Source organism: Alexandromys fortis, unplaced genomic scaffold, assembly GCF_014885135.2.
Source record: "Alexandromys fortis isolate MF-2015 unplaced genomic scaffold, M_Fortis_MF-2015_v1.1 scaffold_128, whole genome shotgun sequence".
Classification (NCBI taxonomy): domain Eukaryota; kingdom Metazoa; phylum Chordata; class Mammalia; order Rodentia; family Cricetidae; genus Alexandromys; species Alexandromys fortis.
Genome location: NW_026068012.1, coordinates 315,927 through 339,091, shown reverse-complemented (window position 1 = coordinate 339,091; position 23,165 = coordinate 315,927). Strand labels below are relative to the sequence as shown.

General features: G+C 42.0%; 1 protein-coding gene across 3 annotated transcripts in view; it reads right to left on the bottom strand.

The window, feature by feature from the left end:
* The window catches only part of Morc3 (MORC family CW-type zinc finger 3), a 43,125-nt gene extending 20,223 nt beyond the window's left edge, over positions 1–22,902 (bottom strand). For all 3 annotated transcript variants that reach the window (XM_050162120.1, XM_050162121.1, XM_050162122.1), the window contains exons 1-7: positions 22,751–22,902; positions 17,555–17,627; positions 15,530–15,662; positions 14,486–14,699; positions 12,742–12,890; positions 10,478–10,625; positions 511–639 (exon numbers count right to left, since the gene is read on the bottom strand). In XM_050162120.1, the coding sequence (XP_050018077.1) occupies positions 511–639; positions 10,478–10,625; positions 12,742–12,890; positions 14,486–14,699; positions 15,530–15,662; positions 17,555–17,627; positions 22,751–22,789 (885 nt within the window). In that variant the 5' untranslated portion in view covers positions 22,790–22,902. The remainder of the gene's footprint in view (positions 1–510; positions 640–10,477; positions 10,626–12,741; positions 12,891–14,485; positions 14,700–15,529; positions 15,663–17,554; positions 17,628–22,750) is intronic.
* Positions 22,903–23,165: the final 263 nt, after the last annotated feature.

Sequence of the window (23,165 nt, the reverse complement as noted above, 5' to 3'; positions counted from 1 at the left end):
TCATGTTACATTTCTGTATTACTAATTACTGGCTAGGTGGGTCTTCTTCTATAGGACAAAGGTCTGACTCTCAGCATCTACATGGCAGCTCACAATGATCTCAGTCCTAGGGGATCACACACCCTACTGGCCTGGCCTCATTGGGCACCAGGCACCCACACAGTACAGATACACATGCAAACAAAGCACTCATACATATAAAATAAAAACATACAAATCTATTAAAAATAAGTAAGTCCCAAAGTACACACAGAAAGAAAATCTGGAGATTAGAATTCCTATGGGAAGGGCTGGTGGGCTGGATCAGCGGGTAAAATGCTAGCCATTAGACTTGACAAGCTGACTTTAATTCCTGGGACTTCCTGCAAGTTCTCCTCTGATCTACATGCACCCACTAGGTACACACAAATGAATGTAATTTTTAAAGATGTTACAAGGATAGAAAGGATAAGGACAAATGACACTGAATGTGCTCCACTGTGTTCACACAGCACGATAAAGAAAGGATACTAAGAATTTAGGCCGGTACACATCCCGTTCAATGTAGGCAAGACTCTTGGAAACTAGCTGTGTCTTCACTTTTTGTCCACGTAGGATGATCTGCATTCTTGGCTTCAAATATAAAATACTGCAATAAGCCTGGAAAGGAACATAGCAAAATCTGTCCTTTCTAAAGCATTATTCACAGATTTATTCAATATTATTGAGATATGCATTTAAAAAGAAAGTGCTTCCTTTGTTAACAAACACCTTAATTCCTCGATAAAGTAATACAGAATACAGAGTGGGGGTATAGTTCAGTGGTAAAGGTGTGCACTTCAGTGTATGAGGCCCTGAGTTCAAACTCAAGTTATCAAACAACACGAAATTATATTAGTTATTCTGACTTTAGGAGAAAGTTTTTGACACAGTCTCAAAATAGCACCTAGAACTCAACATATAGCTGAAGATGGCTTTGAACGCCTGTCCTTCTGCTTATACTTCCCTGAGGAGTACTGCAGGAGTGACCACCACACCTGTAAACTCCAGGACGCAGAGCCCAAGTAGGAGGCTCTCCACGTTGAGGCTACATAGTGAGATTTATCTCTAAAACTCGGGTGTCAGAACACAGTCCAGGAATGGAGTCGTGCAAGAATTCTACGTGCTTGTGAGAACACTCCAAGAAAACAATAGTCTTGTGACCCCAGTTTCCTCAAACACAGAACTGTTCTTGGAATGAGCTTCCACACTCCTCCCAGGTGTAGGAATAGAGAGAGTTTACTTGGATTTTTTTACTCATTATTGCTTGCTGTTATTAATCAACTAAATGTTTAGCCAGCCTTTACATGCCTCTATAGGAAAACGTGTTTTTGCCTCGTGCAGCTTGTCCTTGCGGCTGTATACAGCTTGAACTAATGAGAATTTTTTGTTAGTTTGGTTTTCCAAGACAGATTTCTCTGTGTAGCACTGGCTGTCTTGAAACTTGCTCTGTAGCTGAGATATCCACCTTTCTCTGCCTCCTGAATGCTGGGATTAAAGGCCTGCTAACCCTCAGAATATATATCATCTGAGGCTCTGAAGAAAGTTGGTTATTGCAATGAGACTTTAGTCTCTTCCTTTATCAGCTTACCTTCTGCCAGGTCCCACCACTTCTAGAGCAGTGACACTCAATGGCACGGAGACCAGTGAACAATGTGCTGACCCACAAAGATACTGACACATTGCTGAATCAAAGTTGTCAAGTACCATGTATAATATATCATCTAAAATTTTTTGTTGTTTGTTTTTTCAAGATAGGTTTTCCCTTTGTCACTTTGGCTGTCCTGGAACTTATTCTGTAGACAAGGCATTGCACTCACAGAGATCCAACTGCCTCTGCCTCCCAAGTGCTAGGATTAAAAGTGTGCACCACCACGCCTGACTTAATTTAAAATCTTTAGAAAATGATGAGAAAACAAAGCTGTGGCTTATGCCAGCAAGTTTACCAAACAGCACAGCGTCCCATTTGCTGTTGCAGAAGAAAAGGACAGGGTCAGCACCAAGTTAATCATGGACTAATGTGCAAAGGGAACACAGGATATTTCAAGTGTGTCACAGACCAGCATACCTTGACTCCCTAGAGGCCATGTCCCCAGTCCTAGATCAGACCTTGTCAAGTCTGCCCTTGGACAAGGCCACAGCATGCCCTTTGCCCTTTCATGGGAACCTCTCAAAAAGTCTTGGATTGCCTGCTCCCCACCAGGAACCAGCAGTAGTAGCTGACACCTACACCCACCCTGTAAGGAGAGGGTGGAGATCAGAGTTCAAGGTCAGCTTTAGCTAACGGCAAGTTTGAGGCCAACACCTGAAGAGACCCTGCTTCTAAAGAACAAAGGGGAGAAGAGGAGTTGATACGAGCAAAAGACATTGTATACATAGATATATTCTTAAAGAATTTTGGGGAGGGGGGTTGAAATAGGATTTCTCTGTATAGCCTTGGCTGTTCTGGAACTTGCTCTGTAGCCCAGGCTGGCCTTGAACTCACACAAAACTGCCTGCCTCTACCTCCCAAGACCTGGGACTAAAGCCATGCACCACTACTGCCTGGCCAAAGAATAATTTTTTTAAAGTTAAACAAACAAATAAAATAAATGGGTAAATGAGAAAAAAATATGCAAAGGCACAAAAAAGAACATTTTCTGTCTGACCCTGATCTTTCATTGTTGGTATTATAATTTAAAAACAAACTAAGACAATTTATTAGGCAAAAAGTAACAAGCAATCTCAAATTCAAGTAAGAAAATGTTGTAAGCTTGGCAAGGTTTTTTCTCCGGAAGCCTGGACTCCACACAGTTGAAAACGACTGCACTCCCCATCCTCTGCCTCCATGTCTCATGAGCAACGAGTCCCAAGACTGTGCTAACACACCCAGTTCAAAACCTGTTTCCATTCCTTTACTTTGTGTGTGTGTGGGGGGATTTCTGAAATGGGGTCTCCCTCTAAAGCCCAGGCTAACCATGAGCTAAGAGCAATCCTCCTGCCTGAGCTCCCAGAGTGGTGAACAGATAGACATGTTCTTCTCCCCATTACCATGAGCAATCTCTGAATAACATGTGTTGAATAATTCAGAGGACAAATGAAACACTCAATAGAAAAGTAAAATCTGAACATGTCTTACATTTCCCCTGGTTCCTCAGTCCAAGGAACATGGTATGATGACTTCTGTAACCCAACTCATGGTCTCTGCAAACACTGCCCTGCAAACTGTCTGCTCTCACTGCTGAGACTTGTTTCATACTTAAGCATGACTTTAACAGCAGTGACATATCCCAGTAACAATATATGAAAAGAAACAGCACACATTTGCTATTATATTTGCTCAGACCTCGGAAAATGTACATTATCAAATTTGCAAAGGTCAGATTCTTGGTTTGGGATATGTAATTTAGCACAAAAAAGCATAAAATTAATATCATTTCATTCAAATTAAGAAACAATGATTGACCTAGGACAGAGAGAGCATGAGGAAGCAAGCTCCACAGGGAGCAGAAGCCAGGAGCAAATCCAGTCCCGGGAGCCAATCCAGTCCCGAGACACTGAAGGATCAGGACTGAGCCAGCAAACAGATCCAGAGCCAGCAATTTCCACTGGAACAGGTACAGGGGGGTAACTGCTGAACAAGTGAGCCAGAGTCTGCTGATGGTCCGGATGTGAATCTGGAACCTTCAAGGGAGTAGACCTAAGCCAGGACCCAAATGGGTCTGGGCATGAGTCTAGGACCACGCAGGAACTAGGCCTGAGCCAGGACCTCTACCAGTCTGGGTGTGAGTGAACCTGGGACCTCCGAGGGAATAGGCAGGAACCAGATATCTCTGTGGGACCAGGTGTGAGTCTGGGACCTCAGAGGGAATAGGCCTGAGCCAGGACCTCTGTAGGTCTGGGACATCAAAGGGAATAGGCAGGAACCTAGAACCTCTACAGGTCTGGATGTGAGTCTGGGACCTCTGAGGGAGTAAGCCTGAGACAGGTCCTCTGCGGTTCCAGGTACACCGGAGCCTGGGAACTCCGAGGTAGTAGATTAGAGCCAGAGACCTTTGCAGGACCAATACCAAGCCAGGAACTTCTGCAGGAGGGGATCCAGATGGGATTTACAGAAACAGAGCAAAGCCAGCAACGTAGGCCAAAGTAGGCCTGAGACAGCAAACTCCAAGGGAGCAGAGCAAAGCACAGGAGTGCTGAGCTATCTCCAGAAACACAGAGTTACCAACGGGGTAACTAGAACTGTGGCACTGACTGTACCATGAAGAACAACCATCTGAGCTTTGGATTCGCTGGCACCTAGAAGATTATTCAACAGAATCTCAGACAGCCCCACCCACATCTATTATAAGAAAAAATGAGTAGAAAAGGTAAGAACACAAGCAACACCACAAAGAACATCAGTAAAACCTGAAGATCCTACAATAGCAAGACCTGAAGAACCAAATATGGATGAAGCAGAAGAAAATGACCTAAAAAATAACTTTAAGAGAATGTTTGAAACTCACATCAGCAAATCACTTAGAAAAAAACCAAGAAAAAAAAAATCAAACTTATGAAAGAAACTATTCAGGACTTGAAAACTAAAATACAGATAATAAAGAAAACACAAGCCAAGGGAATTATAGAAAGAGAAATCATGAGAAAACAATCAGGAACCACAAACGCAAGCATGAACAACAGAATACAAGAGATGGAAGAAAGAATCTCAAGTGCTGAGATACAATAGAGGAAACAGACTCATCGGTCAAAGAAAACATTAAGTCTAACAAAAGCTTAACCCAAAATATCCAGAAATATGGGACACCATGAAAAGGCCAAATCTAAGAATACTAGGTATAGAAGGAGAAGAATTGTAACTCATAAGCACAGAAAATATACTTAACAAAATCATAGAGGAAAACTTTCCCAACCTAAAGAAAGATACACCTATGAAGATACAAGAAGCCTACAGAACACCAAATAAACTAGATCCATAAAAAAGTCCTCTCACCACATAATAATCAAAACACTAAACATACAGAGTAAAGAAAGAATATCAAGAATTGCAAAGGAAAAAGGTCAAGTATTATATAAAGGTAGACTTATTGGAATTACACCTGACTTCTCATTGGAGACAATGAAAGCCAGAAGGTCATGATCAAGTGTTATGCAGACATTAAGAAACCACTGATGCCACCCCAGACTACTATACCCAGCAAAAACTCTCAATAACCATAAAAGGACAAAACAAGATATTTAGTGACAAAATTGGTAGAAATAGATTTCACCAATTCCTAGCCACAAACCCAGCCCTACACAAAATACTAGAAGGAAAACTCCAACCCAAGGAAGTTGGAAACACCAACAAAAATACATACAACTGAAGGTCTCATAGCAGCAAATCCCAAAGGGAAAAACACAAAAATTAACATCCCAAAAATGAAAAATAAATTAACTGGAGATAGCAATCACTGGTCATTAATATCCCTTAATATAAATGGACTCAACTCACTTATAAAAAGGCACAGGCTAACAGATTGGATATGAAAACAGAATCTATCCTTCTTCTGCATCCGAGAAACACATCTCAACCTCAAAGGCAGATATTGTCTCAGAGTAAAGGATTGGGAAAAAATATACCAATCAAATGGACCTAAGAAACAAGCGGGTATAGCTATCCTAATATCTAACAAAATAGACTTCAACCTAAAATCAGTCAAAAGAGACAAAGAAGGTCATTTCATATTAGTCACAGGAAAAATCCATCAAGAGGAAATCTCAATACTGAATATCTATGCCCCAAATACAAGGGCACCCTCATATGTAAAAGAAACACTTCTAAAGCTTAAATCGTACATTAAACTCCACAGATTAATAGTGGGAGATTCCAACAGTCCCCTTTCACCACTGGACAGGTCAGTCAGACAAAAAAATGAACAGAGAAATAAGGGAACTAACAGATGGTATGCCTCAAATGGACTTAACAGACATCTATAGAATATTCCATCCAAACAGAAAAGAATATACCTCTTCTCAGCACCTCATGAGACCTTCTCAAAAGTTGACCACATACTCAGTAACAAAACAAACCTCAACAAATATAAAAAAAATTGGAATATCCCAATGTACTTATCAGATCACCATGGTTTAAAACTAGAAGTCAACAGCAATTCTAATTCCAGAAAACCCACAAACACATGGAAATTAAACGATGCTCACCTGAATCATCAATGGGTCAAGGAAGAAATAAAGGGAGAAATTAAAGACTTCTGAAAATACAATGAAAATGACCACACAACATACCCAAATTTATGAGACACAATGAAAGTAGTATTAAGAGGCAAGTTCATAGCACTAAACACCTACACGAAGAAGCTGGAAAAATCCCACACTAGTGAATTAACAGAACATTTGAAAACTTTAGAACAAAAAGAAGCAACCTCACCTAAGAGAACTAGATGGCAGGAAATAAATTGAGAGCTGAAATCAACAAAATAGAAACAAAGAAAACAATACAAAGAATCAATGAGACAAAGAGTTGGTTCTTCTAGAAAAATCAACAAAATGGACAAACCTTTATCCAAACTAGCCAAAAGGCAAAGAGAGATTAATTATCCAAATTAACAAAATCAGAAATGAAAAGGGGAACATAACAGACACGGAGGAAATACAGAGAATCATCAGATCATATTTCGAAAACTTGTACTCCACAAAATTGGAAAGCTTAAAGGAAATGGACAACTTTCTGGATAAATATCACTTACCAAAATTAGATCAAGACCAGATAAGCAATTAAACAGACCTATAACTACTAAAGAAATAGAAACAGTCATCAAAAGTCTCCCAACCAAAAAAATCCCAGGACCATATGGTTTCAGCTCAGAATTCTACAAGACTTTCAAAGAAGAATACCAATACTCCTCAAATTATTCTACACAATAGAAACAGAGGGAACATTGCAAAACTCTTTTCATGAGGCTACAATTACCCTGATACCCAAACCACAAAAAGACATTACTAAAAAGAATTACAGACCAATCTCACTCATGAACATTGATGCAAAAATGCTAAATAAAATACTAGCAAATCAAATCCAAGAACACATCAGAACCATCATCCACCATGACCAAATCGGCTTCATCCCACAGATGCAGGGAGGGATAATTCAACATACGAAAATCTGTCAATGTAATCCACCAATAAACAAACTGAAAAATAAAAACCATATGATCATCTCATTAGATGCCAAAAAAGCTTTCGACAAAATACAACATCCCTTCATGATAAAGGTCTTGGAGAGAGCATGGGACACAAGGAACATATCTAAACATAATAAAGGCAATATACAGCAAGTCAACAGCCAACATCAAACTAAATGGAGAGAAAGTCCCAGGAATTCCACTGAAATCAGAAACAAGACAAGGTTGTCCACTCTCTCCATATCTATTCAATATAGTTCTTGAGATCCTAGCTGGAGCAATAAGACACCAAAGGGAGATCAAGGGGATACAAATGGGAAAAGAAGTCAAACTCTCACTATTTCCTAATGATATGAAAGTTTACATAAGAGGTCCCAAAAATTCTACCAAGGAACTTCTACAACTCATGAACATTTTCAGTAATGTAGTAGGATACAAGAAAAATTAAAAAAAAAAAAAAAAAAAAAAAAAAATCAGAAGCCCTGATAATAAAAGGGCTGGGAAAGAAATCAAAGAAACATCACCCTTCACAATAGCAACAGATATCTGAGTAACTCTAACCAAACAAGTAGAAGACTTGTATGACAAGAACTTTAATTCTTTAAAGAAAGCAATTGAAGAAGACACCAGAAGGTGGGAAAATCTCCCATGCTCTTGGGTAGGCAGAATTTACATAGTAAAAATAGCAATCTTAACCAAAAGCAATCTACAGATTCAATGCAATGCCCATCAAAAACCCAGAAAAATTCTTCACAGACCTCAAAAGAACAATACTCAACTTCATATGGAAAAGCAAAAAACCCAGGATAGCCAAAACAATCCTGTGCAATAAAAAAAACTTCTGGAGGCATCACAATCCCTGACTTCAAACTCTACTACAGAGCTACAGTACTGAAAACAGCACCATGCACAAAACTCAAGTCCAAATGGATCGAAGACTTCAACATAAAGCTGGCCACCCTGAACCTTATAGCAGAGAAAGCACAGGAGACCACTTTCTAAATAGAACCCCAGCATTACAGACACTGAGATAAACAATAACTGGGACCTCCTGAAACTGAAACGCTTCTGTAAAGCAAAGGACACGGTCAACAAGACAAAATGACAGCCTACAGAATGGGAAAAGATCTTCACTAACCCCTCATCAGACAGAGGTCTGATCTCCAAAATATACAAAGAACTCAAGAAATTGGACACCAAAAGATCACATAATCCAATAAAAAAAATGGAGTACAGACCTAAACAGAGAACTCTCAACTGAGGAATCTAAAATAGCTGAAAGACACTTAAGGAAATGTTCAACATCCTTAGTCATCAGAGAAATGCCAATCAAAACAACTCTGAGGCCGGGCAGTGGTGGCGCACGCCTTACAAGAGCTAGTTTCAGGACGGGCACCAAAGCTACAGAGAAACCCTGTGTCAAAAAACCAAAACCAACCAACCAACCAAACACACAAACAAACAAACAAAAAAAAAAACAACTCTGAGATTCCATCTTACACCTGAAAGAACGGCCAAGATAAAAACACTGATGACAACTTATGCTGGAGAAGTTGTGGGGAAAAGGGAACATTTCAGCATTGCTAGTGGAAATGCAAGCTGGTACAGCCCCTTTGGATGTCAGTATGGCGATTTCTCAAGAAAATTAGAAAACAACCTTCCTCAAGACCCAATAATACCACTTTTGGGGATATATCCAAAGGATGCTCAATCGTGCCACAAGAGCATGTGCTAAACTATGTTTATAGCAGCTTTGTTTGTCATTGCCAGAACCTGGAAACAACCTAAATGCCCCTCAATAGAAGAATGGATAAGGAAAATGTGGTACATTTACACAATGGAGTACTACATAGCAGAAAAAAATAACGACAGCTTGAATTTTGCAGGAAAATGGATGGAGCTAGAAAATATTATTTTGAGTGAGGTAACCCAGACAGACAATTATCACATGTACTCACTCAGAGGTGGTTTTTAAACATAAAGCAAAGAAAACCAGCCTACAATATACAATCACAGAGAATTTAGACAACAATGCGGACACTAAGAGAGACTTACATAGATCTAATCTACATGGGAAGTAGAAAGTAGAAAAACAAAAGATCTCCTGAGTAAATTGGGAGCATGGGGACCTTGGGGGAGGGTTGAATTGGGGAGGGGAGAGGTCGGGAGGGGAGCAGAAAAAATGTAGAGCTCAATTAAAAAATCATAAAAAAAAATTACCTCAAAAAAAAAAAAAAAAGAAAGAAACAATGATCATATTACCAACATCACAGGACCACAATTTGTGTGTCTCCCAATGTGATGTCATATTGTCAACTAACAGGACTGAAAACCACTTTGGAGACAAATCTCTTTGAGTGCCTATATGGGATTTTCTAAATTAGATTAATTGACAAGGAGAGAGCCACACTAAAAGTGGGTAGCACCATTCCCTGGTTGGGGTCTCAAACTACAAAAAGGAGAAAGTTGGCTCAGCAAAACCATACCTTATTCTGTCCCCTCTGAGGACAGAGTATGACCAGTAGCATCTGTCCCTTCTGTCACATCGCCCTCAGAACTATAAGCTAAAATAAACCACCCTTCTTAAAGTGCTCATGTCAGGTGTTTGTCAGTGACACAAGCAGTTAACACACTTAATCTTAAAAACATAACCTGCTTCTGAAGTCAAATCTCAAGATCTGACTACAAAATGTTATTATTGTATATTATCTAGTCAATACTGTGTTGTCTTAGAAGACAAATGAAGGTGTATTAGATGTGTATCCTATAACATTATATTTTTTTAAACACTGCATTTGGTGCTCTGTGACTTGAATTAATCAGTGTGGTAACCATAAAAAGCACTGATTCACCAATTCCAATAAATAAGTGTAGAGTGGAAAAGCAAAAGCACTCTAAGAACTGATGTCTTCAAAGTTAAATCAAGGTTTTCTCCCTCCTGCTCTCTCTGAGACTGTTTAACGCATGTGAGCCTCCAACTCTCTATGTAGGCTAGGGTTACCTTAACTCCTGATCCTTTGGCCTGCACCTCCCCTGTTCTAGGATTACAGGCATCTACCATCATGTCCAATTTACAGTGTAAGAGAGGTCAAACCAGGGCCTGGTGAGACAAGCTATATACCAACCCACCTGTTAAAATAAGATTTTCATAGCAAATAAAACAACCAGTAGCCAAATGAGCATTTTAGTGTCGGTTCATGTATAATACACTTCCAGTAGACAGCCCAGTGGATAAGGCAACCCTGCCAACAGTTCAGTGCTCACTGACTGCTCATTTCCAACAACATCTGAGTACGTACCCTTAAGGAGTAGTCACTCTCAGGGGCAACCTGGTCCATCCTTTCTTGTTTCTTGTATCCTTTCTTTCCTGCAGCCTCATCTAAATCCTCAGGAATTCTGATGTCATATTTATCCTTTTCAAAATCAAATTCTGTTGCATTTTTGTAACTGTAAGACAAGAATTTAGACAGAAGCAAAATGTAATGTCACATTGAGAAAAATGAGTAAATACTATATGGTAAGAAAAATGAGTAAATAAACAAGCAAATAAACAGAAGGCCATGGGTCGGGGGCAAGTACAAGACAGAAGAAAGGCAGCAGGGGGACTCAGGAAACCACATCCTCCAGGAGCTGCTGGACAGAACATAACATAGGACCTCTAAGAAAGCCTTACAGTGTAGGAGGAGAGAGCAGCTTGTTGGTTCCTGGCCGCTTAGCCCCAAAATAATCATACAAAAAGTGTATTAATTAAATCACTGCTTGGCCCATTAGCTCTAGCTTCTTATTGGCTAAGTCTTACATATTAATTAACCCATTTCTATTAATCTGTGTATTGCCACGTGGCTGTGGCTTACGAACTAAAGTTCTGGCGTCTATCTCCTGCAGGACTACATGGAGTCTCCCTGACTCTGCCTTTCTCCCAGCATTCAGTTTAGTTTTCCCCGCCTAGCTCCCCTATAGCTCTACTATAGGCCCAAAGCAGTTCCTTTATTAACCAATGGTATTCACAGCATACAGAGGGAAGTCCCACATCACCAGCACAGAAACTACGCTCCTGGGCATTCCCAAAGGCACCTGCATCTGTGTTTACAGCAGTATCTCTAATGGTGTCAGGCTACAAACAACACACATGCTGTTCAATAGGGGAGGTGGGAAACAACCGAACCTGAACTCACAATGGAGTGTCAGTGTGAAAAACACTGAACTAGCGTCCTTACAAAGAAATGCAAAGAGCTGGAAACACCTGCAAGGGTCCCAGGTATCTCACACCCAGAGTTAGTACCTTTATGGAACCTTTTCCATTGGACATGATCAAGAAGGTCAAAAGTTGCCTGGACTTGAGAAACACAGCTCAAAGGAAACAAGTGTGGTCACAGCACACTGTGGGTGCTGTGCTGAGCCAAGTGCCCTGCACTTTCCTGCACCAATGACAGTACCCTGGCACTACTAACAGACTTAGAAAACTGTAAAGAGACAGGAGGGCCAGCCTACACATGGAATTACCAGTTACTCAAAAACAGAAAGCTTGACTGAAAAGAAAGAAACCTAACCAGGAGGGGGAATAAGAAGTGAATGAACACAAGCAAAAGGAGATGCAATACACCAGAAAAACAAATTCTAAAATGCTTCAGGTTTAATGCTATTTGTGCTTTATTTCTATGGTTCAATGTATTGCAGACTTACTTTTTTTTTTTTTGGTTTTTTGAGACAGGGTTTTGCTGTAGTATTTATTAATATTTAAAGGTCTTAACTGTCCAAAGACAAGGGAAGTATTAGTTTTAACTTTTAAAATTATTTTGTTTGCTTATTCTGTGTGTGTGCACGTGCACACATATGAGACGGGAGAGAACTCGTGTAGAGATTTAAGAACAACTCTAGGAAATGCATTCTCTGTGGTTTCTCACGTGGATCTGAGGGACTGAATCATGTCACCAGACTTGCCTGCAAGTGACCTTTACCCACTGAGCCCTCTACAAACCCAAGAACTATATATACAATTTTAGAAAGGCAAAATTTTCATCTACATTACTTACTGGATTGCTAGCTCATGCAATCTAAATTTCACAAGTTATACTTCCTAGCTACTATTTCATCTCTTTTTTAGGTAGTTTTTTTGTTTTGGGCCTAGGAATGGAATAACAGACAAAGCACTACTGGAAACTGATACAACTACGACATTTTTAGAACAATTTCAAAGTAACTCATTGAAGCCAATTGGGCTCAATAAAATATCCTTAGAAAACAAAAATTATGGGCCTGGAGAGCGCTCAGAAGTTAAGAGCACTGTCTGCTCTTACAGAGGTCCTCAGTTCAACTCCCAACAACCACTGGGTGGCTCACAACCATCTATACTGGGATCTGATGCCCTCTTCTGGCATATAAGCATACATATAGGCAGAACACTGTATACATAATAAACTAAAAAACTAAAAAAGAAACGAAACCACAAATCAGGAAGTATACCAACAAATGCATTTTCTATTCATTTCTAGTCTGTGTAACAAGGCTAAATATAATGCAACCAACTCTGTGTGTGCACTTTACAACGGAGATCTACATTTACCTTCTAAGATTCCAGATGATGATTCTTGTCCCCTTCTTACCCATAATAGCATCAAGTTCTGCCAGTAATTTCTGTTCCGTAGAAAAGAGAGAATGTTCCAGAATTGCTGCTAGGCTTGCTTTTGATTCTGCTAAATTAATCATCTGACGTATGTCCTTAGTTAAAGATGAAATCAACAACTTTTACACAATTATAATATAGAAGCCAACTTTAGTGAACTCAAGAGAAACCAACCCCTAAATTATTTAGAACTCCTGTCAAGCAATGTGATTTCAAAAGAACACAAGGAAGATGAAACGTGAGCATGCCCAGGGCTCAGCGGAGTCCACCTATACCTCAGCTACGTGAGGCTCAAGGCATTTCACCTCAACTCTAAAAGAGGAAGGAAAAAAGAGCAAATTCATTATTTCTAAGTGATTTATGTCAGTGAGTTCCTAAAATCATCTTGCTTTTCACTATTAGGGAAACTTTCGAGCCAGGTCAACACAGTCTCTCTTATTAATCCACAATAATCTTGAAGTAAGGAACTCCAAGGTAGGCAAAGCGGTTCATGCCTGTAATCCGTGCTGCATAAGAGCCGAGGCCAGTCATCTTGTACTACATACTGAAACTCAGTCTTGTCACCTGCAGCCCTGGAAAACAATCAACACAAGGAGGCATGGTGGCACCTGCTCCTTCAATCCCAGCACTAAAAAAGCAGGGAGCGGGCCGGCAATCAATGTGATTTTTCAGGACCTCCCAGGGGTACTCAGTGAGACCTTGTTTCAAACCAAACAAACAAAACAAACAGCTACAACCATAAGCTCATTATGGTTGTCCAGTAAAGAAAAAAACTGAACCCTAGGCTTCAGGCACAGGGTAAAGGAAGCATATACAGACAAGAAATAGACTATACAGGATAAAAAAAATAATAATAATAAAAATTAAAAAAAATAATAAAATAAAAATTAAAAAAAAAAACACAAGAACTGGGGGGCCGTAGAGTTAGTTAAGGGCACTTGTTGCTCTTGTAGAGATGGCTCAAATCCCAGTACCCACATGACAGCTCCATGGCCATTTGTAACAGAACCAGGGGAATCAATACTCTTCTAACCTCTGTAGATACTACAATACACATGGTCCATATCCATATTGCAGACAAAACACTATACACATAATTTTTAAATGAACAATGAACAACAAAATTTTGGATGGGTGTACTGGCTGGTTTTGTGTCAACTTGATACAAGCTAGAATCATCAGAGAGGAAGGAACCAGGAAGAAGCAGACCCAGCCCTTGGTGGATGGTTACCGCCCTGGGCTAGTAGTCCTGGTTTCTATAAGAAAGCAGGCTAAACAAGCCATGGGAAGCAAGTCAGTAGCAGCAGCTCCCCTCCATGGTCTCTCCATCAGCTCCTGCCTCTGGGATCCTGCCCTGTGTAAGTTCCTGTCCTGACTTCCTATGATCTTATATGGAAGTGTAAGCCAAATAAACCCTTTCCTCCTCAGCTTGCTTTCTGGTCATGGTGTTCTGTTGCAGCAACAGAAACCCTACTAGGACATGGGTAAGGCCCTGCGTGTTCTTAACTCCAGCTTTAGATTGGATGGGATAGAAAATCAGTAGCTTGGAGGCTAGCCTGGTTAACACAGAGGGACCCTTCCTAAAACAAAGGACAGGGCAAGACAAGAATTGAGGAAGATAAAAGAAATGTTCCAGATTTTTTCAAGTTTCTCTGCAGCATTAATTCAAAATGAAAAGGATATGGTGTTTGTTGAATGTCACGATAGGGACAACAACATGTTCCGCCTTTATAACTTCCAAGTAGGTCTGAGACAAGAATCCCACACTCATGGTTTCTCCATTTTTGGTAAAAACTATTGCATCTTTGCCCAGTCTCATAGAACCTGACTTGAAGCCATTCCCATACAATCCAACCGGGACATGACCATTCATGGTGACTTTGTCACTGAAGCCAAAGCTAAAAAGAAAAGAAAAATTTAAATAAACACTCATTCTTTTATTTCTAAAAATTCAACATAATACTAAGTAAAAAGTCTGGATTCAAATGGTGATTCCACTCACTCTAGGAGTATATACAATCTTGAGCAACTTGGCCCTACCCTGCTGTATTTTCACATCTCTGAAAAGAATGGGTTTAGGTACTTACACTAGCTCATCACCTGGAATGTATGGCTACATGTCTGGGTTTTAACACGAGGTCTACAAACCTTCAGCTTCCAGGCCATGGATCGTTTCCTCTAGATATGAACAATTCTCTTGTTCTGAACAAGGCTATGTGGCATGATTAATGGTGGGGTCAATTTGACTTTGGCAGCATAATGAACATTTAAAGACAAGAACTTCTGCTTCTGCATTCTTCCGCTGCTCCGTACCATTTACTTCAGTACCCAGTGCAGACACTGTCACTGACTCTGCAGCCTGAGAATGCATGAATTATTTTATGCCTCTTCATTCTCTCCATCTCTTTAAAGACAATATTAAAGACAATACAAGGTAAGCCTAACTTATGTCAAAGTAAAAACAGCTACTATCTGTGTGTTCCACCTCTAAAGGAATGCCGGAATTTTAGGTAAGGCAGACAAAGGGAAGGGGTGATGAGTATGATGGGATTGCCTAATAACCTAGTTACAGAAAATAATGAAAGACCTAGTCACGCTGTGCATATGGCATTTCATGTCTTAAAAACAGAATTAAGGATATAAAATGATATTTTGTATGGCACGTGTGAATTTTAAAATAGGCAGAAGCCACCATTTTCCAAAGTATGACACTTTTTTTTTTACATACCTTAGCATTTTATGTAACTTATCTGCAGTCATCCCATTCCCATTATCAGTGAAAGTCAAGCATATACGGTCATTAATCACTGTTTTATCAATCCAGATCTGTTTAGCATTCACATCAGGATCATAAGCATTATCTGGAAGACAAAGGGTTGAGAAATTCTGAGTGCATTTTAAAGAAGCTGATCATCAGAACAATGTAACAAGCAATAGAATATCATTATTACTTTAAAGCTCTAACTGTTAGAATTCCTAAGGTTTGAAAACATGAAACCAAACTGCCTCCGTGGGCTCTATCAGAATTAGTTCTCTCCAAGCCCTTCACATCATGCAGGAATAAAGACTGGCAAGCACTCACTGAAGTGTGAAGCACCACCGCTCACAAAGATGACTAAAACCAGGAAACTAAGTTGAGTGTGAAGAGCACTAGCAGTGGACACAGAAGCTAAGGAAGTTAAGAATAAGAAGGCAGAACCCCTGCCTTCTAAGCTACATACAGATCAAAGAGTCACCTCCTACAGGATCTGCCACTGGGATTCGTGTGGCGCTCACAACTCCAGCACTGTGCACCTCTCCTTTAACATCTTGTTTACACACTCATTCTCAGAACAGGCACAATAAAGGACTATGTTAAAAATGAAAAATATTTAACTTATCAGTAATAAAATCAATCTATGATTTATTCAAGATCAAGATCCATCGGAACAGTCTCTAACTGAAATATACTTTGAAGTATTTATTAGAAATAATGGCTTTCTGAATTTTGGACTCTTTTCCTCATACTGGGCTGTCTTATACAACCTTAATAGAAGGGGTAGTGCCTAGTTCTTACTGCAACTTGATATGCCATGCTGGGTTGCTATCCATGGGAGACCTGCCCTTTTCTGAACAGAAACTGAGGAGTGGATGGGGGAGGGGAGGTGCAGGTGGGAGGGGAGGGGTTAGGAGGAAAGCAGGGAGAGAAAACTTTGGTCTGGATGTAAAAAAATAAAAATCATTTAAAAATGGCTTTTAAACTACTCTTCTATAAAACAGTTTACAATTAATCCTTTCCAACCACTCCAGGAAAGATTAAATAGTATTTCATTAAGAACTTAGACTTGGTAATACAACAAAGAGCTGTAGGCATGGGTATTCCTGCTAGTCTGCCACTACAAACAAAGACTTGCAGTGCTGTAGCACATCCACTGCAGATCTGGGAGAAGAAAAATAAAACCACCTGGATGCTTGTTGGTTCTGACTTTAGAAAATCTTAGTATTATACCAAAGGAGAGGGGTTCCTGCAAGTGGGCAGGGTGCTCATCCTGCAATCCCAGCTCTAGCAAGACTTACTGCAAATTCCAGGTCAGCCTGGGCTGGAGGGAGACCCTTCCTTAATAAACAAAACTCAAAGTTCCTCCTCCTCCCATATCTCAGGTAGGACCCTCCTTTGATAAAGATCCACTGTAAAACATACAAAGAAACCCCTGAGAATAGCATTTCCCCGTTTAAAACATAAGCCTAACCGGGGGGGGGGGGGGGGGGGGGGGGGGGGGGGAACGGGACGGGACGGGACGGGACTATTCTTGCTCATGTAATTTCCTAAGAAGAAAATCATGACCTCATGATATTAATCTGAACATAATATATATGTTGTCTCATGCTCATTAAATAATTAAGGTATATCTTGGGCCTCATCATTCCTTAGAGGACACAAGAAACCATCATAAAGTCAGCATATTAATTCTAACACCTGAACGAGGAATCCACTTTGTGTTACACTGTGAAGAGTAAGTCTTAGTAAAAACACATCTGCAACATAAACACTTTGTAAACTTAGCAAATTAAGAACTAAAGCTATGAAAACACTTGGTAGTTTGTGGAAGGCTGGAGAAACTCATCTGATAGGAGCATAAACAACTGTTAAGTCAGTTTTTACACTAACGTTATTCAGGAATATTTTAAAAAGTATAGCTGCATATTACTTTTCAGAAGTTATTAAGTTATAATTACAATTAACAGACAGCGTATGAAGTGTCAATTTACATACCTATTAATTCAGCAACTGCACTGAATGGCCAAGTATGACTAGTAGAATTTGTATGTAAAAACTTCGGGCAAAGCTGAAACAAACCAACAATTCATATTATTTAATGCATCCCTTAATTATGAAAACAACATCCAATAAACATTGTTTCTGTGCTAAACAACACTGAAACCAAATAAAAAATGACTTAGATGCTTGCTCCAAGAATATAAAGCCTAGAAGCTGCCTGGAAGATAAGGGGAAACAACTCAATAGCTTACACGTCAAGACCTATATAAAATCCTTGCCTCCTTAATGTCCACAATACCACAGCCTCCCCAAGTACCATGTAGGACCTGTTTCTACATGACCCAGCCAAGACCCTGATGTCTGACAAAATCATTTCCTAAATCTCCCTACTCTGAGACAAGATTTTGCAAAGAGAGTGCTTGGTTATTAGTGTACTGATTGGGTCTAACTGCCTTACTGAGCTTTGCTGGCGGCCTCTCAGAGACAGTATTCAACACTCTGAGTTGGTTGCATTATCTATTCCAAGTTTATTGCAGTTGAACATTGGCCTGGTGTGTATCCATGACTTCTTCAAATAACAAAGCACTGCAATTAATAAGCTCTTAAAGTATGACTTTACTCTCTATGACAGATAAGAAGAGGTCAATAAACCCTGTTATAGCAAACTTAATTTCTTGAGCAATTTAGGCACATAATCAACTAGTTTAAGTACAATTTTTTTTAAAGGCAGGGTCAGGGCTGGTTGGGCTGGAGAGATGGCTTAGGGGTTAAGAGCACTCACTGCTTTTCCAAAGATCCTGAATTCAATTCCCAGCACCCACATGGCAGCTCACAACTGTTGATGCCATCTTCTGGTATGCAGATGGACATGCAAAGTACCCATATACATAAAAAATAAAATCTTTAGCTGGGCATGGGGGCACATGCCTTTAATCCTAGCAGTCAGGAGGCAGGCAGATCTCTGTGAGTTGGAGGACAGCTTGGTCTACAGAGCAACATAGAGAAACTCTGTGTGTGTGTGTGTGTGTGCGCGCGCGCACATGCGCACATGCAGTGGCAGGGAAGGCAGGATTGTGTAACCTAGAATAGCCTTGAACTCAACTTAAACGCCTGAACCTCTTCCCTCCACTTCCCCAACTCAAGAGGCTGGGAATGTATGTATAGGCAGAATGTTTGACTAACATGCATAAAGCCCTGGGCTTAACCCCCAGCACCTTATAAAACTAGGCATAGTAACCAAGAGTCTGTAATTATATCACTTGGGAACCACGATATCAAAAATTTAAGGTTATCCCTATCAAGTTTGTTGCGAGACCAGTATGGTCTGTTGGAGATCTGACTCAAGATAAACAAACAAAAACCTAGGCAACTGCCAGGCTTGGTAGCATACACATTTAATCCTCTAAAGGCTGAGGCAGGGAGATTTCTGTGAGTTTGAGGCCAGCCTGGTCTACAAAATGAGTTCTACAACAGCTAGGGCTGTTACACAGAGAAACCCTGTCTCAAAACCGCCACCCCACAAAGAATAAAGGTGGTATATGTTAAGGCTGATCCTTGACGCTTTGCTATTGATAACTGCAAAGTTCACCAACCTCTAGATTTTGTCCTCATCCAAGCATTTCATAGCTATCGGCAAATTCATGCACTTGGTGTGGTCAATAAACTATGGAAACTAACATTTATTTCACATGTCATGGAACTTTTTTCAACCATTTTGAGCGCTCATTTTTTAGATCACAGACCATACAAAAACAGGTGCCAGGCTGGATTTGGTTCAGGAGCTACAGTGTACCAACTAGTCATGAACCAAAAGTAGATAGGTAAAAAAAAATTCTGAGGTTCCCAAGAGCCCATGCCAAATTAGCACTAAAGTCACTGCCATGCCTAGAGCCAACTGCTAACTCTAGACTTTGCCACCACACCAGAGATGAATCCAGGGTCTCAAGGACACTCTATTTGGCAATGCTGCCAACTTTATGGAATTTGGTGTGCTTGCTTCCTCATTTCAATCTTTATTTTTGAGACAAGAGTTTCACTGTTACTGACTGGTCTGGAACTCATCTATGTGAACTCAGAGTTCACAGAGCTTGCCTCTACCTCTCAAGTGCTGGCTGGATTACTGGCACAGGCCAAGCTCCCTTGTTTGTTTCTCTTTATGTATACTAAGGACGGCATTCAGAGTCTTCCCTTGCCAGGCCAAGTGCTCTACCATTAAACTATATCCCTGGTTCACTTATATTTTGAGACTGGGTCTCATAAGTTGTGCAGACTGGCCTTTAGCTTGTGATCCTCCTGCCGCAGCCTCTTGAGCAACTAGAACTATAGAAACATTACCAGGCCCATTATTAATTCAATTATTTTTGAGACAGTCTTTCACTAGTCGTGTCTAGATTGACTGGTACCTCCCCAATGCAGGGAATCTGATCTCAGGACTTCATGGTTCCAGTGTACTTTATTCAACTAAGCCATTTCCATAGCCCTTCACTTCAATCTTGAAGAGTCAGAGAATGCAATTTGTAAGGAGGTGGAAAAGGTGGGAACTTGATCCCAAACCAACTAAACATCTAATTTACCTTTTTCTTCTGATTGTGACTACCTACGAGCACTCTTCAGGCTGTGGCTTATTGGTTTTTCGAGACAGGGTTTCTCTGAGGTTTTGGAGCCTGTCCTGGAGCTAGCTCTTGTAGACCAGGCTGGTCTCGAACTCCCAGAGATCCGCCTGCCTCTGCCTCCCGAGTGCTGGGATTAAAGGCGTGCGCCACCACCGCCTGGCCTTATCTTTCTTACTTAGGAAAAGGATCAAGAAACATGGTCCATGCTGGCCCGGAACTCTTGATCCTGTCTCAGCCTTCTTAGCACTGAGCTTATATGTAGTTGGAATTTTCTTTGGACCACCAGCAAGATCCCAAATAAAGACACAGGAACTTATTAATTATGAACGTTCAGTTTTAGCTTAGGCTTGTCCCTCTCACTCTTTTAACTTAATTTAACCTGTTTCTATTAGTCTACATTTTACCTCGGGGCTTTTTACCTTTCTCCCATTCGGTGTGTTCTAGTGTCCTGCTTCCTCCCTCTCTGCTCTCTGGCTGACTGGCCCCTGGTGTCTCCCTGGCTGTTCCTTTTCTTTCTACCTCAATCCTAAATTCCTCTTCCTATTTCATCTCCCTGCCCAGAAGTCTGCCTATATCTCCTCCCATGCTATTGGCCAATCAACTTATTAGACCAATCAGGTGCATAAGGCAGGCAAGGTAAAACAGCAACACAACTTTATTTTTTATATTTTGTTGTATGATTTAGAAACTTCCCTAAGACTGGGAATACAGCGACAGAATGTTTTCCTGGCAAACAGGAGACCCCTTGTTGGATAACCCCTAACACACACTCACCACCACCACCTCATTACTCAGGGGAATCTGCTCCAGGACCTTGGCCATAACCAACACAGATTTCTTTTCTTTTTAGCAAAGATTTATTTATTTTATGTATATGAGTGCTCAATCTGCATGTACACCTTTAAGCCAGAAGAGGGCATCAGATCCACCATAGATGGTTGAGCCACCACGTGGTTACTGGGAATCGAACTCAGGACCTCTGGAAGAACAGCTAGTGCTCTTAACCACTGAGCCATCTCTCCAGCCCCAACACATAATAATTTTTATTATTTCCCTGGGAACATGAACCCTTTGGAGCCTAGGGGGGTGAGTGTTACTCTATCCAGACTCACCCAGTTGGGAAGCAGAATTAAGGAGCTTAAACCCAGTGGAAAGAAAGAATCAAGTTGCTCTCTTTTAACTACTAAGCAACCATTTCATTAAACAGAGTATGTAACGAAAAGTCATTGACCTGGAAGATGGAAACAAGCCTCGTAAATCAGTACGATTTCTCTCTCAAAAGAAAGGGGAGTTAGGATGGCCAAACTATGGCTCAAGAGAAATGACTAATGGTAAGAGCACCTACGGCCCTTACATAGGACGGGGTTCAGTTCCCAGCACTCCACAGGGCAACTCACTACTCAGTAATGGAGGGGGATCTGAGTCCCTTTTCTCATCCCAGGCACACAGGTAGATAGCATACATAAACACATGCAGGCAAACTACTCATAGACATAAAGTAAATAAATGTAAAAAAGATTGGGCAAACTATGAATAGGCAATTAAAAACATAACAAACATATGAAGAATGCTCAACCTCACAAATAGGCAGAGGCAATAAAACCAGGTAACGTTTCACGCACACTTGGGGCTATCACATCCCCTATCATGGCCAAATGAATGGACGCGGAGCGGATGCACTCGTGAAGTGCCGGTGGGAAACGAGACATGCTTTTACCTCCAGAAACCCTTACCGCTCAGCAATGAAATATAACACTGAGTACTTTTTTTTTCTTTCTGAGACAGGACTTTCCCGCCCTAAACTGTCCTAGAATTTGCCTGTCTCAGTCACCCGAGCGCTGGGATTACAGGGATGCCACACCACAGCACCCCCCCAAAACCCCAACCCCGGCCGCCATCCTTCAAACATCGACCTCCTGGGCTGAGGAAGTACTTTCCCCGCCTAGAGCCTCAGGACCAGCGCAGAATAAAACTTTGCAGAAATCATCAGGTGAAGAAGCCACGCCCACAATGTTTTGGACCTGAAAGTGTAAGTCGTTTTGTGTGACCACTCCCAATTGCTTCAGAAGGGTTTGTCACAACTGGCAGCGGCCAGAAGCAGCGGCAGGGGCGAGCCGGGCGAGCGAAGAGGGGCTGAGAGGCCCTGCTCGGTGCGTCCGTGCCACGGTCGAGGCGGACGGACCCGAGCGGGAACCGCGTCCGCACGGCAGCCCCGGCCGCCCCCGGCGAGGCCCGACGGCTCCGCGCCCGCAGCGGCACCGCTCCGGGGCGGGCGGACGGGTGGGCGGGGAAGGGCGCGGCTCCGACAACAGCTGGCGGCAGCCGCGAAGCCCGACGGGGGCAGGCCGCCCGCGGCGGACGGGGGCCGCAGCCCGGCCCGAGCCGCCCGGCGCGCACCGATCGCCTCACGGCCGCTCGTCCGAGCGGAGCGACATGGCGGCGGCTCTGCGTCCGCGCCGCGACCCCCCGGCCACCGCGCCGGGTCCTCGAGGCGCCGCCGCCCACTGCCATCCCGCTCGCTGGCCCGCCCGCCCGCCCTCCTGGGACCCGGCCCGCTCCTCCCCTCGCGGCTGCTCACCGCGCTGAGGCGGATCCCGCTGGGTGACTGCGCCGCCATCTTGAGAGAGCTACAAAGCCAGGACCGGCCTCGGCCGCAACCCGACTGGGAGACTGCTAGTCCGCCGTGGGGTTCGCGGCCCCGCCCACTTCCGGGGCCGGCCGCCTCTACGAGGCCCCTCCCACTCACTTCCGCCTCGGGCAAAGTCGACGCGGGAGGGGAGACAGTCTTGCCCAGCTGCGTTTGACCTGCTGCGCGCGCAGGCCGCTCCCCCACACCTCAGGCGTAGGGCGCATGCGTGAGGCAGGCTGGTGCAGAGGCGTCGTGGTAGCTGGGCTTTCAGACGCGTGTGAAACTAGATGAGACGTGTGTGAAACTCGGATGAGACTTGCACTGCAAAAGTGTAATCCATGTCTGCTACTGAAAATTTGAAAGA